The sequence below is a fragment of the Aplidium turbinatum genome, chromosome 4 (genome assembly GCF_918807975.1).
Source record: "Aplidium turbinatum chromosome 4, kaAplTurb1.1, whole genome shotgun sequence".
Lineage (NCBI taxonomy): Eukaryota > Metazoa > Chordata > Ascidiacea > Aplousobranchia > Polyclinidae > Aplidium > Aplidium turbinatum.
In genome coordinates, this window is record NC_137475.1 from 41,816,543 (window position 1) to 41,834,966 (window position 18,424).

The 18,424-nt window shown below is 36.8% G+C and overlaps 1 protein-coding gene across 2 annotated transcripts; it reads right to left on the bottom strand.

Moving 5' to 3' along the window:
- Positions 1 to 210: 210 nt before the first annotated feature.
- Positions 211 to 17,220, bottom strand: LOC145769312 (solute carrier family 28 member 3-like). 2 transcript variants are annotated; one of them, XM_082580906.1, is made up of 15 exons: positions 17,000 to 17,220; positions 15,402 to 15,556; positions 14,739 to 14,830; positions 13,718 to 13,907; positions 13,154 to 13,295; positions 11,299 to 11,490; positions 10,406 to 10,547; positions 9,949 to 10,094; positions 9,654 to 9,784; positions 8,892 to 9,060; positions 8,043 to 8,111; positions 6,444 to 6,663; positions 4,643 to 4,741; positions 4,116 to 4,230; positions 211 to 3,776 (listed from the first exon to the last, which is right to left on the bottom strand). In XM_082580906.1, exons 1-15 carry the CDS (start codon positions 17,150 to 17,152, stop codon positions 3,692 to 3,694), a joined length of 2,100 nt encoding a protein of 699 aa, XP_082437032.1. In that variant the 5' UTR covers positions 17,153 to 17,220; the 3' UTR covers positions 211 to 3,691. The 2 variants fall into 2 exon arrangements, with proteins under 2 accessions (XP_082437032.1, XP_082437033.1); XM_082580907.1 differs by lacking the exon at positions 17,000 to 17,220 and having other exon boundaries at positions 14,739 to 14,846; positions 15,402 to 15,524.
- Between the last annotated feature and the right edge of the window lie 1,204 nt (positions 17,221 to 18,424).

Here is an 18,424-nt window from a genome sequence, read left to right on the forward strand (position 1 = left end):
AACGTTTGTCCAAAGTTAGAAAAACCTTGAAATTCCTGCAAAATGTGACAAATCAGGCCATATCTTTAGATGGCCATGGTATGACGTACTCGGCTAATAGACACAGGTTTAATTACGCTGCGTGACAGAGGAGTTATTCTCTCCTTTTCTTGGACACTATACTGAAATCTAGAAATAGGCCTACAGTAGGCTAGATCAACCACGCGTAAAAAAGGCAGATGTTGTAGTATGTTAAGCAGCGAAGGAAAACGCACAGGGCAGTTACATTCAAACATCTTTAAACGATGTTGGAATAATAGGCATGATTGATAGATATACAGAATGTACTTTCGACATTGAACGGAAACAAAGCCACATGATTCACAGATCAGGTTTGGCAACTTTAATAAAAAGTACTAAAAATTGTTACCTGTTTATCTGTTCAAACAATATGTAAAACAACGCTGTGGACTCAAGTCAAAAAGATAAACAAGTAGCCCACCTGTTTGCCAACGTTAAAGCAATATTAAAATCTATATAAAAATGGTATAGCCTAAACAAAACAAAATCCACAATATCAAATCAATAAACACAAATTTAATACAAGCTGGTGTTGCACGCATTTTAATAATAAAGCTATGGTAGAGAGTTTGCTTTGTTGAACCATAGAGAATGTATTTATTTTATCTATGCATTTTGATAACTCTCCTTTCAAATTGTTGGCATTACCTTTAGGCCTACACCACTAAACAGGTTTATCAGTGAGAGAAAGTCCATTTCTCCATAGGACACCAAAATCAACCAAATGTTAACAGCGAACACATATCATGACGTGTTTCAATTGAGGATGTTGATAGAGTGATACACACTGGTACACGCTATACTTACAGAATAATGTGTGAATGGTAAATGATAAACACTCAAGAAATCATTGCTGATCGCCAAATGAGAAATTAAACTTTTTGTTATATCAATGCTATGGGAACAGTCAATCACCATGTAAAGAGCGTTAGACATTTTATATTACATCATACAGGTTGAAGAAAACGTCACAATTAGCGTCGTGTGATGCTTGGCAGGTTCCTTAGCACGGGCGCCGATCCCTATAGGACAGTGGGGACATGTCCCCACCATCTTTTTAGATGTCCCCATCATCTTTTTACATGTCCCCATCATCTTTTTACATTATTTTTGTAACGTAAAAGGGAAAATATTACCCGAATGTCACAATTTTACCAGTCAAACGTTTAAAATATATTGAAAGGAGGGGACAACATTTTTGTTTTATGCGAGGAAGCCCCAACCGTAGTAGAAATGTTTTATTAGGCAGAGAAACCCTGGTGTTACTCGCAAATTGTATTTAATTTGGTTACGCCAGGGCCACACAGTGCAGAATTTTAGAATTACTTTGAAAGAGTCGTACAAGCATGCAGTGCAGTAAGTGTAGCTTGTGTTACTTTTGTATAAGAAAAAAGCTATTTTTTCAGTTATTATTAAATTGAGGTTAAGAGCTGCTGAAATGTCTTTACCGGTTTGGCAAAACATTGTATATAGAAAAATCAGCAGTTGGAAGGCTGGCAGGCAGCTTTTTTTCAATTGAAAAAACTCTTACCCTATAAAATTTTTAAAAGACTTGTCACGTTCCAAATCGTCTTCAGTATGGACATGGCCATGGTCAACCTCCTAAACTTCAAGATCGATCGGTCAGAGTATTTTGCAGTCATTGACAGCTCGCAGCAAAATCTTACTGACTATTTAAAGTCGACCGATCTTGAGCACTACAAAATTCTACAAGAATCACTCTTTAGTGGAAAGCTACAATCACATTTGGTAGACGATTATCTTCAGTTCTTTGACACAGAGTCCCTTGCACAAGATTTTCGAATGATATTCAAGAAGATACCATCCGCTGTTCGGCAAATGTTTCCGCAAGTGGAACTTTTGCTCATATCACCAGCCCGCTCGTGTTCAGCTGAACGCTCATTTTCAACTTTGCGACGTATCAAAACTTTGTTACGATCTACCATGACACAGAAACGGCCAAATCATGCAATGGTCTGCTATGTGCACAATAAAGTTTTGAATTCGATCAACCTTCATTACAAGCCAAGGATCAACCAAGGACTTCGTTTTTAATTCGCCGGAGACTCGTTGCCGAGTTGCAGTGTTTGGACTTCTGCTGTCCAATGCTGACACTGACAATTAAAATACATCGCATTAGACTTGTAGCCTATCTACTGTAGGCCTATTTGTTTGTTTGTTGAACAGACCTCAATCTTTCAGCTCGCTTCGCTCGTCTGCCCTTTCTTTCCTAGTAAATGTCTCCACCAATCTTAGAGAGCGATCGGCGCCCATGTTCCTTAGCAAAGTTAGATGAAGTGAAAACAAAACGTCAACGTATGAAACAATAGCATATCGTTACTGCAATACTTGAAGATACAGGCTGCGGCATGTTTGCATAAACATTTCAATTGCATTTCAAAGACAAATTAATACTAGCGATGATTTTAAAGAACAGAATGTTTACTATCAGAAAAAGCACAAGCAACATAAAATGAACAGTCACAAATTGACATCAGGATTAATTAGGCTAACACAAGTAGTAATCGGAATAACGAGAAATTTTAACGTTGTTAAGCTGAAAAACCGCTTATTAACTTTACACAAGTGTACAAAACCTACAAAATGTACAAATCTTACAAAATGTTCATGCTGTCGTTTCAAATACTTTGACTGTAAATATAATTGAACTCTTTTCCAAGAAATATGTGAGCAGTTGTGTACGGTCAAAAGTTTCTGTCTAATCAGACACAGGTATAGCAAAAATTGTAGGTTGATGAGCACCATGCTCATGCCAAGAACAGCTAAAAGCACCAGTTAGTCACATTGTGATAACAAAACATTCACTTGAAGAAAATTCAAAAAATGCCAAAGATGGAAACAAACTAAATAAATGTCAAAGCGTCGCTTTTGTCTTTTATATACACTATACAGTTATACACTTGCAAATTACACTTTAATTAGTGCACCAAGCGTCAAATTCAACACAAATTCAAACATTTTGATACGAAAATTATATGAATTACCGTTCAGAACTTCAAAGCTGTGGTTCTGCAAGTTTTCAGTCAATAAATTTTCAAAATTAATATCACCATCTTTTATCTCTGCCTTTTGTTCTTGAAACTGCCATGTTTATGTTTAGTCTCGTGCAAACGTGCAGCAACCTCTTTTACAATGTAAAACAAGCTGATGCGAAGACAAACTTATATGAGCGCATCTGATTATACATAAACATGATTGAGATTTGCGATAAGCTTATTTGATTAACTTCACAAGGTAGATTTAAACGATCTGTCTTAGCCTGATGCTGCGAGTTTGCTGTGGCAATAGTAAGTTGCGCAAGCTTTCGGAACACAGTTCCCTAGTCAGTTCCCATGTTCCCTAGTCATGTACCCATGTTTACAGTTCCCATGACTAGGGAACTGTGTTCCGAAAGCTTGCGCAACTAACTATTGCCACAGCAAACTCGCAGCATCAGGCTAAGACAGATCGTTTAAATCTACCTTGTGAAGTAAGCTACGATCATGCTGCTAAAAGCGAAACTCAATCAATTGCTTAATTGATTAAGAATGGTATGAAATTTCTTCAGGAAAAAATCCTACTTAAAGACGGCAACTTGGCGTGATCTCAACCAAATCTTTTTCCTTTGTCATCACAAGCTGGAGCAGTCGAGCCGCAGACTTGTCAGGTTCCAGTTGTAGGCACAGCATGACTGTACTTCTGTTGTATTCGGTAATCTAATCAAGAAAAACCCGAAGCTTAACTGATATTATAAGAATTAAATCTTCAAAATGCCTCAAAAGGAAAGAGCCAAGCTCAAAAGCCCAAACAAGCTACTTTTCATGAGGTTACGGAAAAGTTGGAAAGGACGTGTCTATGACGATGACGTGGAAAATATTGCAAGCTAGTTTGCAAACACTGTCATTAAGATTGTTGCACTGTCATTGTCATTAAGATTTCAACTGTGTCACGAAATTCTCGTTGGACCTTGAACAGGTAAGCCAATACCACAGTGTGAAAAACAGGAACTATCTAACCGAATCTGCGGACAGCTAATGCATTCTGTGGCAACTCACGTAGTCAGCAATGCAGTAGAACAGCACTCAAATAGCCGGGAAGGGTCAGTGTACGTCCAGTTGGTGTCAGCAAGCATGTTGGTGCATACGATCGGTCGAGGAACATACAAAAAACCTGATGACAAAAGTTAATTTTATGCTCTCTATGACCACACGGTATAATGACAAAACACAAAATTCGATTATTGTTTATTTACTAAGTTAGTCGGATAATAAAAAACGTTTTGAGGATTTAACAATGCTCCATCAAGTTGTGTGTGATTAAACTTACGGCAGAATCATATCTGTCTATCATCCAATGAAGTCAAAGTTTTGCCGAAAACGTTCGAATTGATGTAGTTATCTTTTTATTCCATGTATTGTTTTTGAAGTAGGCAATTCAATCCTATCAAGTTGCTATCAATTATCTGTTTATGGATTTCAAGAATTATCTCTCTACCAAAGCTATATCATCCAATGAAGCTTTACAAAAATGACTTTATAACTTTAAGATTTACGAAAAGTCTGATTTAAAAACTAACTCTCACCAGCCACACAAGCGTTCAGAATGCTTACAAAAGCTCCACATATCAAACCGCTCAGAACAATCATCACCAATTCACTTTGACGATTCGGTGCCAACGTACCTGAAAATGCAATGGCCTACGTTGGTGTGAGAACCCGATATCTGGTAATGTCTGGTGGTTATTGTTGCTATACAGTACAGTACAATTGCAGTGGGATCCGCTTAATAAATCCACCTCGATGCTAAACCATCCCGGACTTAATAAGCGGTACATACCATATATAAAAATCTTACATAATAAAAATTTCGTTTCAATGCAAACTAGATTTCATATCCATGGATTTACTAAGCAGTAGCGTGCTTTTTGAGACAGTCAAGATACCTACTTAACTTGAACAAGATGTAGAGTTAATTTTAGAGTGGACTGAACCAAACCAATTTTTATAACATGATTATAGGATTTCCTGCGCTATGCTAAATCGTCTCTTTGCTTTATTGATGGGAGGGAAGAACAAGCACCTTCTCGTGGTCTCTCCGGTCAGTACCATATCCTCAAGACAAAACAGAGATATGCGAAGCGAAGCTCGTCACATTCGAGCAATGATGTTGATTGATGTTTCAAGTACGGTACCGTACCGCGTATTTGTAAAACCTACTGTTGGGCGGCACCATAAGGCGAAATTGACCAATCAGAAAGCAGAAAGCAGCAAACACTTCTCCTAGGAGAAGAAAATTTCTCCTTAGCTACACATTCTCAAATGGGAAAATATACCGGTACAGTAAAAAAAAAAAAAAACGAAAATACATAGAAGTAACAGCAAAGGCCATTACACTACGGTACGTTAAAAACTAGGTCATGTAGGAGAATATGACAACCCAAATTTAAAACAGTGTTCTCAAAGAGACCTTTGGAGTTCGTAAAGCGTTTTCAGGGATTCGCAAAAGTTAATTCAAACAATGCAATTAATCAATTACACTTCAAAAGCAAATTTTTACACTGCTGGGATTACTTTTATTTTGAATAGGTATGCAATAATTGTGAATCTTGATGAAATGTGACTTCGATGTTGGTTGGTTTTAAATCTTTATCCTCGGACTGATAAAGCCTTGATAGGGGATTCCTGGTAGTTTTGCATACTCGTAGAGGCTCTTGACACAGGGCCGGTTACCAAGATTGACAGAGTGAAGTTTCGCGATTGTTGAAGTGTTGCTGCTGGGGAATTATTTCATTCTCTAGGTGCCGCTGAATGGAGAGCAGTCCTGAATGCGTTACTCAAGCGCACACCCCAAGAATCGAACCAGCGCCATGTGATCTTGAGCCGGGAGCGTAACCACTAAGCTAACGGGGCGAACGGGATAGATGTCAAGATGGTAGTTCTGTGAGAACGCGGATGTGTCTAATTTGCTAGAGAAGGCAACTGCAAGTTTTTCAGTTGATGCTAACTTTTGTGATCGGGTCATTCTATATCCAAAAAAACAGCAGTTTTCGATCATACCATGACTTTTCAAGGCCCATATCTCGAACAGAATAACGAAATGTCAGCCTAGTTTTTGTTTTTTTACATAAAACTGTTAAGAAGAATTCGAAAATGAACAAAATGCTTTGAGTACGGTATGTAAAGATTAGCCTATGACATCAATTCAAAACTTTTGATGTACACGTTAAACAGGGTTGAATAATTGCAAAAAGTTTTGAGTGGCAACATTTTTTCCAAAACCTGTCGTCAAAGCGACTAGAAGCTTCCTTAACAATTTTCGTAATGTTAGGCTACATCTAGTCTCGTCATGGTTGATTTAACACAAATTATGCAACCAAACATTACCCAATGCGCCAAGCATTATGCCCACAGAACCGAAGTTTGCAAAGCCGCACAAAGCGTATGTGATAATAGTTTCCGATCTTTCATCGATCCAATTAACAGCGCCCGTGCTAGGGTCAGTATGTGGAATTGTCCCATTGTCCCGTAGCTTTATCAATTTGCCGAGTTCTTCGTAAGCAATAAATTCGTTCAGAAATATCTTAATCCCAAGCAGCTCGGCAGCCTGAAAGGAATTAACAACGTATGATGAAGTTCACTGAAGTATTTGCTGATTTGCACGTATGTGCATTCGCATCTGACGAAAAGAACTCCATATGTCATCATTGTTGTTGCTCAGCCAACAAACGTTTACATGATAAAAGAACAACACAAACAGACACTTCATTTTGAAAGATGTAGATTTTATTAAAATAGATTGCTTCGAATTGTTTGTGCTTCATTCATTAGTTTCCTTCTTTCTAAGTTCTAATACAGTAGCCTACGTATAAGAAGAGTCTGTGAAGTTTCACTGAGCCCATGAGCGGATCGCAATGTGTTTGTGCTGAATCGATTTGTGATTGTGCTGAAATGTTTTCTGGCTACTTTTGCGCCGCTACTGTTTGTGTACAACTACATGCCTGATTTTTGTGTATTTTTTTATTTACAGTATTTGAATATGGACATTCTTTTCTGATGCAAATAAATATTTATCACAAATAGGGATGTTTACAATTCAAAACGACATGGACAACAACATAATGTCCGGCAGATATCTGGCCAAAGCACAACGTCAACAACAAGGTCACGTGGCCAAAGGAAACTTTATTTGAATCATTCCTTAAAGTTACAAAAAAGTACTGCCGATTAAAAGATTACAAAACTTAGCCTACCCTACAGCGTATACATATATTTAGTTTGACTCATGCAATCAATTTGCAAAGTCGCCTTAAATTGTCATCCGGGTTGGGTGTGTAAAGGTGGGTGATGGTGGGTGGGTGATCAAAAAGGTGGATGATGGTGGGTGGGTGATCAAAAATGTGGGTGATGGTGGGTGGGTGATCAAAAAGGTGGGTGATGGTGGGTGGGTGATCAAAAAGGTGGGTGATGGTGGGTAGGTGATCAAAAAGGTGGGTGATGGTGGGTGGGTGATCAAAAATGTGGGTGATGGTGAGTGAGTGATCAAAAAGGTGGGTGATGGTGGGTACGTGATCAAAAAGGTGGGTGATGGTGGGTGGGTGATCAAAAATGTGGGTGATGGTGGGTGGGTGATCAAAAAGGTGGGTGATGGTGGGTGGGTGATCAAAAAGGTGGGTGATGGTGGGTAGGTGATCAAAAAGGTGGGTGATGGTGGGTGGGTGATCAAAAATGTGGGTGATGGTGAGTGAGTGATCAAAAATGTGGGTGATGGTGGGTGGGTGATCAAAAAGGTGGGTGATGGTGGGTGGGTGATTAAAAAGGTGGGTGATGGTGGGCGGGTGATCAACGCCCAGCGCAGCAGGGTGATTTGAAGGTATGGAGAAAGTGAATTTGAGTCGTAAAACACATTGCCCCAGCTTTATTTTTATACCATGACCAATCTTTGGTAGCATACATTGTTAAATGCATTGCATGCAATCGTCTTACTTTAAAACAATCCTTCCAATCTATTCCCATTAGCAATGTGATAGGCATAAACACATAGGAAGAAATCACCTAAATAAAAACAAGTATATTAGATTATTTTTCAAAATAAAACAGATAAAGTTGTAAGTTAAACACACAGGTCTAAGAGCACAATCGTCATTCAACAGTTCATCAAAGTAGGATTCTCAAGAAATGACTTTTTTGCACAAATAACCGAAACGCGACTTTATCGATGGAATGCTATCGAGAATTGAAAACAAGCATTAATTAGCTTCATTCGATGTCGTGCTATAGTACCAACGGCGACACCTATCGATCTATTTTACACACTCACTTATCATAGCTGAAAATTAACATAAACAAAACAACTGAGTTTTTGAAACAATAATACCGTAAGCAGGTTTCACTTTGAGCCCATTGCGACAACATAAAGTACACTGCAATTACAGATGAAATACGATAACAGGAAGCAGCGAAGTGACATATAGTCTTCGAGTCAGCTGCTCCTCTTACTTTGACGTGTCAATAAGTATCGTTGCCGAGACACAGCCGCGTGCTCTGGAGCAGTGTCGAACCCACGTCCTTTCGAACGTCGCGCAGACGTTTACACCACTCGTCCACGCAGCCAACAAATAAAAACTTCTATTATTTGCTAAATATTTGAAAATGTTTGAAGTTGCTTAGACAGTTGGATCATATACAATCATCATCAGAAACTGACCTTGACGGAGCGGTATCTCGTTAGGCCTTAGATGAGTTGACCCAAAACAAAATAACTAACATTGCGGACGTCGTGCTTGATTTAATGGGCAGACGTGATTGAAAAATTGCGCACTGCACGATACATACCTCAAACGATAGTTCAGGAAAGTCAAGAAGGCCACCAAACCAGCTAAGCAAACCATTCACTGCTGCTAGAAGTGACAGAAAAGCTATAACATTTCCTGCGATGTTCACAACCATAGGAATAGCCTGAGAGGCACCAACAAATGCAGCTTCGATAATGTTTCTGTGGTCTCTATAATTTAAAGCACATTACTCGCTTGGAGACAGAAATTACGTCTGCTTGGCTTTGGCTTAATAATATAAGTAAATCAAATTACTCTTTCAACAACTCACACTGGATGCAGATCAAGCTACAAAATCGTTTGCCACATTTTAATGAAAAATATCAAAACGACGTTTTACAATAAGTATAATTTACACGATAAAAAGAATGCTCAATATCAAAAAAAGTCAAGCCGAACGAATCAAAGCACATTTTCCTGACAACCGAGTTCATTCAAATATTTATTTGATGGTAGTCAAATTATTGAGGAAGTTACTAGCTGCAACGTCGCTGCAGTTAAGATAGTAAAATTAAAATTATAAGATTTTTCTAGCAATAGAAAATATTTTTCTAATTCCAAAAGAAGGAAAACCACTTTGAGATCAATATTGTAGCTATGTACTGTCGATCAAGAGAATAAAACAGGTCGTTAATATCTACATTGTGAGGCAATAAAAAAAAGTTTGAAAATTATTGACTAGTTTAAACACAGGAAACATTCTCTCTTTTCTGGCGTAATGTCAAACCTTTAGAGCATTGACATTCAATCATCGGATACTCACGTTTTCTCTAACACAAGACCTTCAGATGTTGCAAACTTTGACTTTTTTGTTTCTGGATAAACCAACTTTGAAACAGCCAAGGCACAAGGTGCAGCCATTACAGAAGCTGTTATCAAGTAAACAGCTTGAATCTGCCACAACGAAAAGTTAAAATTGCTTAAATATTAGTCCAACAACGTTTCGATTCCTCAAATAAATCAGTGGTAAAATCACTCATAATAATTTTAAGTTGCTTAACCATAGGCTACAGGACAAAGTGCTAACGTTGATACACGTAATACAACTTGGAACATACCCCAAAGCCCAAGTAAGCACCCAAAACGCTTGCAGCAATGGTACCAAACCCTGCAGTCATCACAACATGAAGTTCAGAAGTGGTCAAGTCATGAATATAAGGTCGAATTAAAAGCGGAGCTTCAGCTAATCCGAGAAATATGTTTCCTGTTTAGGAAAGACAATTGCATGATTGCATCTGTTAGGTAAATTATCAAGTAATAGTAGGCTAGACATCTGATATATATATATCCAATTTATCGAAACGTAAACTTACTTGTTTGTCAAGCCAAAGCATAACCCACCTTCAAAGTGTTGAATGAATTTATGGCAAAGATGATTTGGGTTAGAAAAAAAATCAGATACCGGAACATAAAACATAGCATCCAATTTTAGCCCATAGCCTACAGGAACGCTTAATGCTATTTGTTTTTTGTTACAGCATTAAGTCAATTTTCGCTCAGTGTAAAATACCTTACCGGCCGCCACCATGGATTCTGTTGCTGACGTGTTCAAAGAGCATTGCATGAGCCAGGACATTTTGAGTATCAGCCACTGTATGACGCCAAGGAAATACATAATCGAAATGAATGAACCAAAATATATTACACTTGGTAAGACCTAAAGTAGAAAGAAAATGTAATAGATTAAGTTTCGCTTTTAGCAGCATGATCGTTGCTTACTTCACAATGTAGATATTAACCACCTGTTTTAGCCTGATGCTGCGAGTTCGCTTCTACAATAGCGATTTGCACTAACTTTCGGAACACTGTTTTCTCGTCATAGCACATGAGTAGGGAACTGCGTTCCGTAACCTAGTGCAAAGCGCTGCGCACAGCGAACTCGCTGCACCAGGCTAAAATAGGTGGCTTGTGGCTTGAAAATGGTACATGTTGAGCTGGAGTATGGTAGGGCGTCTGAACTTGTCCATTGCCCCTTGCAGCTGTGCCGTCCGGGTGGAGGCTCTTGGTTGACTAGTTTCGTTTGGCATCTGCTTGGGTGCAGATGTTACTCACAGGATGGGACACGAAGAGCCACTTGTCGTCTATCCCATTGTGAAGTATGGATTAAGGAAAGCAAATGTTGGTATCTAATATTCATTCATGTGATTACTCGTAAGTATAGTTACAGTAATCATCATAACAACAAAATATCGCAATCTTCCTTTTTTCCACAAGAAATGATTTCATGGTGTGGTTAAAATTCATCTTACCATCAAATCAATTATTTTACTGCTGTTCATTTAACTTCGGATGCAAAGCAAAGCAGCAATAATTTAGCGCAAAACTTGGACAAGCATATTTCAAAAGTTACTTGTCTACCTTAACATATTCGAGGCCATCTAACAATAGATAAGGTTGACAGTCAGTACCTTGAAGACAATATAGTGATCATAGAAATTCTCTCCGAACACAAAAATGGCGGCAGTATCGACGTAATTTATGAAAGTCTGCGTAAGTAGTCCAAGCCAGTTAAACACATTAAATCCGACTGGTGTTCTTAAAATAATCAGTCCACAAAAAACTTGAATCAGCAAACCCAACAGAACAGGCCTCCAAATAACCTGAAACGTACATTGCGTAATAACGTTATTCCAAATTCAAAAATGCAGAAAAAACTTTACATACTTTTCTGCAAACCTACTTTTGTATTATAAGATATAAGAAAGAGTAAATTGCATAAATATATATATATCAAATATAAAACCGAATAGCAAACACAGATGACATTACAAGCCTACATTTAACTCAATTGTAGACAATTTCCAAAAATCTGTACATTTTTGAAATCTTTCAAGCAACCTAAAGTTTTAATGCTGTAAAATTCATACATCACCATAGCCAGGGTAAAAAAAATGATGATTTTTCAAAAAACAAAATCAATTTTATTTTATTTATGTTTTATATAAACAGATTTTTATTGTTTATTTAACGGAGAAAGGGGTATTATTTTAGTGATAACTTTACTTTTGACGCATTATTTGCTTTGATTATATTTATTAATTGTGTCGTATTCTATTTAGTCATTGCGATTGCGGTCAGAACTGATTTCATCAAACTGACAGCCAAACTCAGACTTTTTCTTATACTTTTATAGCACACATCACTTTGTCTTTTGCTCATTAGATACATACAGCCAGACCTTTTGTAACAAAAGTTTAATAGTACTGAGCGTAAACGGACCAAAACAATAAAACTTTAGCTGAACAAAATCAACAGTATAATATAGTTTGGTACCTATAACAAACAAACTGTATTATATAATATAATATAGTTAAGCTATATTTTGTTTATAGGCAAATTGTTCGTAAGCAATTGTTTGTAAAGCAATTGTTCGTAAGCAATTGTTCGTAAAACAATTGTTCGTAAACTGTTTTTCGTAAAATGAAATCCCTAAAACAATTCTTCGTAAAGTATTTCTTCGTATACATCAAATTTTAACTACATGCACGAAAAAATGCTTTAGGAAGAATTGTTCTACGAAGAATTAATTTTACGAACAATTGTTTTACGAACAATTGCTTACGAACAATTTGTCGGACACCATATAGTTTGCATGGAGAAATTTGTACAAAAATACAAGCTTGCCAGCTTTTTTAGTGCCCAGTCAATTTTGAATGTCATGTTGAATCAAACTGAAAGTAGAAAGAACATGCTCAACATATTACAGGTCAGTCTTCGAAATTAGCGTCGGCAATCGGCGATTGCCAAGGTGATTGCCGACGCAGATGCATGAATGGCGTATTAGCGTAGTCAATAAAAATGCCCAAGCCACACGACTCACGAGCGCTTGTAAGGACCACAAGGTTACAAAAAAAACTAGTTTTTTTATACTACACCAGACTAGGAGGTTGATTCAACCTTACTGTTGTTGGATGTTTTATTTGAGTTATTTTCTACTTCGCCGGCGCTTAGACACGTGGCCATGATTTAAACACCCAGCTTTAGCACAACAGTTAAAGACTTCTGACAAAGTACAAGGATCAATGTCCTCTGCAAATTCTATTGCTGCATCAATCTCATTCCTTAAGCATAAAAAATCTCAATGATTTTTTTGATTTTTATTGTTTGATTTAAATCAAACAACTCTGACTATCGTTTTTTTTTCTTCGGAATAGGCCTACAGCTTAGATTTGGTGGTGTCACACTGGTCTGTCAGACATGCTTAATTTCTTGCTAATTATGGGTATAGAATAATGTTTACTTACACTTCCCAAGATCACTCACTTTGTCAGGATGCTTTGAGATGATAAAGAGACCAAGAAGAAAGACAAAATATCCAGCAGCAGAAATAAATTGGTGTGGTCGTTTAATTGTGTCGATGGCAATCCACACAATACATCCGATGAGAATGCAAACAATGAAAACGCTAAATAAAAAATGACCCATATTCAATAAGGATAAAATCATGCAATGGAAAAAAACAAGTGGGTGGGGTTTGACACGAAAAGTTTGTCACCGACGTTCAATACACAAGCAAAACAAAGTAACCTTTGCGGGTTCAATACAATAGCTTTGTGGACAGAGCCCACCTCTCATTTGGTAGACCTGGGTTCGATACTCTGTCACATCATATCAAATGCTTTTTAAAGAAAAGGCACTGGTACTGAATTTCATTTCTGTTTGGCATTCAGCATGACCATTGAAAAATTGGCTGCGTTGAAAATGTGCGTGCTGGAAAGAGTTGAAAGCAATGCACAATTGTCATAACTACAGCACTACACAAAATCACACCATATTATTATATCTTATATCACACATATACAATAATAAAAATTGCAGTTTACATACGGTGTAGTCCAAGATGTATTCTTATCAGTTTTTTTGAACAACGATTTGAAGCCTTGTGTAATGCTTTCACCACAGTGAGCATTCAACAGAAAATAAACCCAATAAGTGAAAACCAAACACCAGATGACAAAGAGAGGTAATGCACGTTGGAGGTCTCGAACTATAGCCGCAACCATGTAGCCAGTGATACCTGGTTAGTAAAAACAAGAATCGAAAACCAGAGTACAAGAGTTTGGTTTGGGTACTTTAGCGAAAGACAGATTGGCTTGGTTATATTGTTGCGGGATTATTCAATTGAAATCAGCATAGCTCAATTACCATACCATACATAAAATATAGTTGAGGCAAGTATTTTTCTTTTACATATTTTACAGGTTTTTTTACGTAGCCTATAAGTTTTACATATTTCTTTTTCATACTTTAGTGCATGTTTCGCTTATACATTTTGTTTGCATACACTTTCTGTGCATACACTAATAATGCAGTCATACTGGAACATAGGCTAATACAGTAGTGTTTATTCTCAACAGAAACTGTAACAAAGATGAAAATTTTCCTGTAACATTGGACAAATCCAACAAGTTAAAAATAGTTTGAAAGATCGAACAGTTGTATAGCTGATTTTTTGGCGGTTTGGCAGTTGTAATTAAAACAATTGGTCAAAGAAACAGCGGGAAGAGTGATGGAAACTGTGGTAAAATGAATCATTTTGCACTATTTAAAGTAAAACGTAAAGAGTGCAAACTGTCTTTAAAATATATTATATATTAGCCTATACTGTTTGGCAGCTTTTATCTCAACTTGTGATTTGTTTGAATGCTGTGAGGCAGAACCAGAAAGATAAACTTTTGGCTGGCAATTCTGAGTTACAGCTGCACCGATATGTTTTCAGTGCAAATCACAAAACATAAACACAAATATATATAGGCCTAATATTAGTTCTCCACACTTAAAACACAAAACTGTGCAAGTGTGCATTATACATTAAAAATCAGCTAAAAAGTGCATGCAAAAAGCTTACCAAGAACACCCAGGACTCGAAAAACCGTGCAGATTATATTTTTATGATATGACAAAAAATGTTTAGCAGCATTGATTTGGTGTACGATTGTTCTAAAATACACAAAAGCTGAAAATAATAATACATAATGTGTTTGGCAACCAATTCTAACAAGAACAGACAGCTATAGAACCAGCTATTCAACTTTTATACCTATTTTCTTGCTATATAGTATTCATGATACTCATTACAAAATGTTAAAGCAAAACAATCAAATAAAATTTTTGAAAGTTACAGTTAGTGTGGTGTAGAACAAAACTGCACTAAGATGGCAACTTTTAAACTTGTGATTAGCCCATAACATTATTTTGTTTGCTTCCCAAGTAAATTGGATTGGTTTGCAAACAAACTTTAAAACCAGAAAACATAAACTAGGGTATGCACTATGCAGGAATAATGTCTCAGTTGTCACAAGCACAGTGGTCACTTGATGCTATGAATCAGATCCTTCTTAGTCTAACAGTAAATTAAGAGCAAAATACCACCAGGCTATCGATTACAGATATATATATATGCCATATGAATGTTTGAAAAGACATTTACGCAAATTTAATGCAAAATTTTAATAAAAACAAGTCGGCTATACAACTAAATCATCTTAGATTAGAAATAAAAAAAACTTACACAAGAACATAATTTTTTTGGCTGCCATTTTTCGGAATTGGATTCTCAAGCAACCCAGCTTCCAGGCCACTGCTATTAGAGTTAACTTGAAAAGGCGATTCACTTGATATTTTTTCAATTATATTTGTTTCTTCCACTTTGCAAGTATTTTGAGACTGCAATTAACAATAAGCATAACAGCCTACAGTATGTTGTTTTGTCCCATGCAAGCTAAGCCATAACAAGATCATGAAATTTACATGATAGGCTACTTAAATGACCATAAACAAAAAAGACATCATCAGAGACCTAACAACAATTTCAGACATATTTACATACACCATACATTTTAACGGAAAACAACAATTCCACTTTATTCTTTTATTTCATAAAATAAGCTGCTGTATATATGTAAATTAAGTACATAGTATTATAAATAAAAAACAATGAAAACTATTAATACTACAAAAAGTGCTCAATGCCAAGCAAAAAAGCAAAGCAGAGCGAATTAAATCAAATATAGTTATTACTATCTGAATCCTTTACAAATTGTTTCACCTAACGGATCATCAGAAGGTCTTATTCAAATAGAATTATATTAGTATTATATAGTATTAATTAAAGTGAATGTCTTCTGAGACACCGAGACCTAACCCTGGCACGCCGTCAGCAAGAAGCGGTTGACTTGATCACATCGAAAAACTTTTTTGAGAATTATTAAAATAAAGTTCAACCAGCCTCATGTTTAAAAAGAATATATATTTCGCTACATAATAATGAGCATCTTCAGTTCTGCAAACAAACAAACAAATTACTGCAATGAGTGCTGCATAAAGGGAAACTATGCTGTAAGCCTCTATAATCAAAATTAAAATGATGAGCAAAATTTCTTCAACATTTACACATTCAGAAAAATATTTACGTCATGGGATATAAAACCAATGTTCAAAGTGAAGAATAAAAACCAAGGATGGATTTGGCAAACCTTCTCTCGTCGGTAAATGGCAGTTCACCCTAAGAGCTATATTTCTTGATACCAATTTAATTTACCTATTGATAGCTCTTAGGGTGAACTGCCATTTACCGACGAGAGAAGGTTTGCCAAATCCATCCTTGGTTTTTATTCTTCACTTTGAACATTGGTTTTATATCCCATGACGTAAATATTTTTCTGAATGTGTAAATGTTGAAGAAATTTTGCTCATCATTTTAATTTTGATTATAGAGGCTTACAGCATAGTTTCCCTTTATGCAGCACTCATTGCAGTAATTTGTTTGTTTGTTTGCAGAACTGAAGATGCTCATTATTATGTAATAATAATAATAATAACAACATTTATATAGCGCCACATCCACAGTCAAACTATGCTCCTGGGCGCTGTACACGACAATGGTGATAATTAATACGGTAATTTCAGTCATAATGTTCATTGAAGTAGAACGTTTTCAAGCGAGTTTTGAATTCATTTAAATTTTCTGCTTCTTTCACACAAATAGGCAAACAGTTCCAGCATGTAGCGAAATATATATTCTTTTTAAACATGAGGCTGGTTGAACTTTATTTTAATAATTCTCAAAGTAGTATTAATTACATAGTATTACATATATATAACTTTTACCTCCCCAATAGGTTTTTGGTCTGCACTTTCTTCATTCAATGTACATGAATCTTCACTTGAAGGTGCTTTTGATAAACTCTCCAGCAAAGATGATGACTCCATTACCTTTTTTTCGTTTTCAACAAGTGTGGGTGACTCGAATTGATCATTCATGATTCACTCTTATACTAGGGGTGGGCAAATCCAGGTCGATTTTTCGGGACCCATTTTTTCTAATGCCATTTGGGCTGGTAAACATGAAACCGTTGATTTTTTTGCTCTATGACGTCATAATAGGTTGGTTCAGTGGCCATTTTCAAAATGGCGGCCAAAAATGGCTATTTTGCTCTCAGGACATACAAGTGAGACGAATATACCTGTGCAATATGTCTAAACATATGTTTTGAGGGTCAAAAATTACAATAAAAGCACTTTTAGCTACCTGGCATGACACCTTCTTGTATTTTTCTGCAGAAAAGATCATTTTTAGGTTTTTATTTGTGTATTTATTACGCCAATGATCGTTTGAGCTTCTTGTTATATGCAACCATGTTACCAGGAAGATTGAGAAGGCACTTTCAAACTGCATGGAAGTTCACGGATATTCGTTTTTGTACTTTTAGTTCGTGGCTGTTGTCAACTTCCGCGAACTTCGTTCACTGAACTTCACACATGAAGCGAAAATGGCGCGTGAACTTCCGTCAGCTCAAGAAAATCACTACAGGACTCGATGACACACAGAAAGCTGCCGGTCACCGTCATTACAATGTTAAAACAGATCACATTACAATCGTTGGAAATGCTGGTGATAAAATGTCATTTACTACTGGTTACGTGGAAAATTTGAGTCATTCCGGGAAGACGGAGCGAAAGCGTACAGTTTCAAATTGAAAACCTTAGCTGTCCTCGCGAACTGCACTGTGGAGGATATCAAGAGTCAAATTGACTTTTGGATGTCTGACTGGGCGGCTGGTTGTAATATTTTACTGGACAAACTGGACATAGACACCAACAAGCGATTAAAATGTTGTGCTCACATAATAGCCTACTGTGTGTTGACCACGGCATAGATAAAGTGTACAAAAATGATGAGCAGAAAATTGGATTGCAAAATCTCTTACCACTAACCGTTGGTGAGAAAGTCTTCAGCTCCCATGGCACATCAGTTCATACCTCAGGACTCATAGCACTCGCTAAGTTGTTTTCGCCAAGTCATGCGTCTCACAGTGTTTCGCTTTACAATGACTATACACAGTGGATGGAAGATAATAATATTAATCACCGAGGATTCAGAGGATTTGTATCTAACCGATTTGGGCGTATTGCAGATTTAGCGCGGTTGTATTTGCAACATCGTGTGCACATAGATGCGTTCCAAGGGTTAGACATCAACAGCAATAAGTTGGTGCTTGCAGTTGCCGCATACGCACAGAATGAATGGTTCAC

Excerpts from the sequence above, each read along its gene's own strand:
- LOC145769312 (XM_082580906.1), bottom strand. The coding sequence starts at position 17,152 with ATGAATGATCAATTCGAGTCACCCACACTTGTTGAAAACGAAAAAAAG. Across the intron at positions 13,296-13,717 it reads AATACATCTTGGACTACACC|CGTTTTCATTGTTTGCATTC; the intron begins GTATGTAAACTG and ends TTTTTTATTTAG. Across the intron at positions 11,491-13,153 it reads TCTCAAAGCATCCTGACAAA|GTTATTTGGAGGCCTGTTCT; the intron begins GTGAGTGATCTT and ends TGTACGTTTCAG.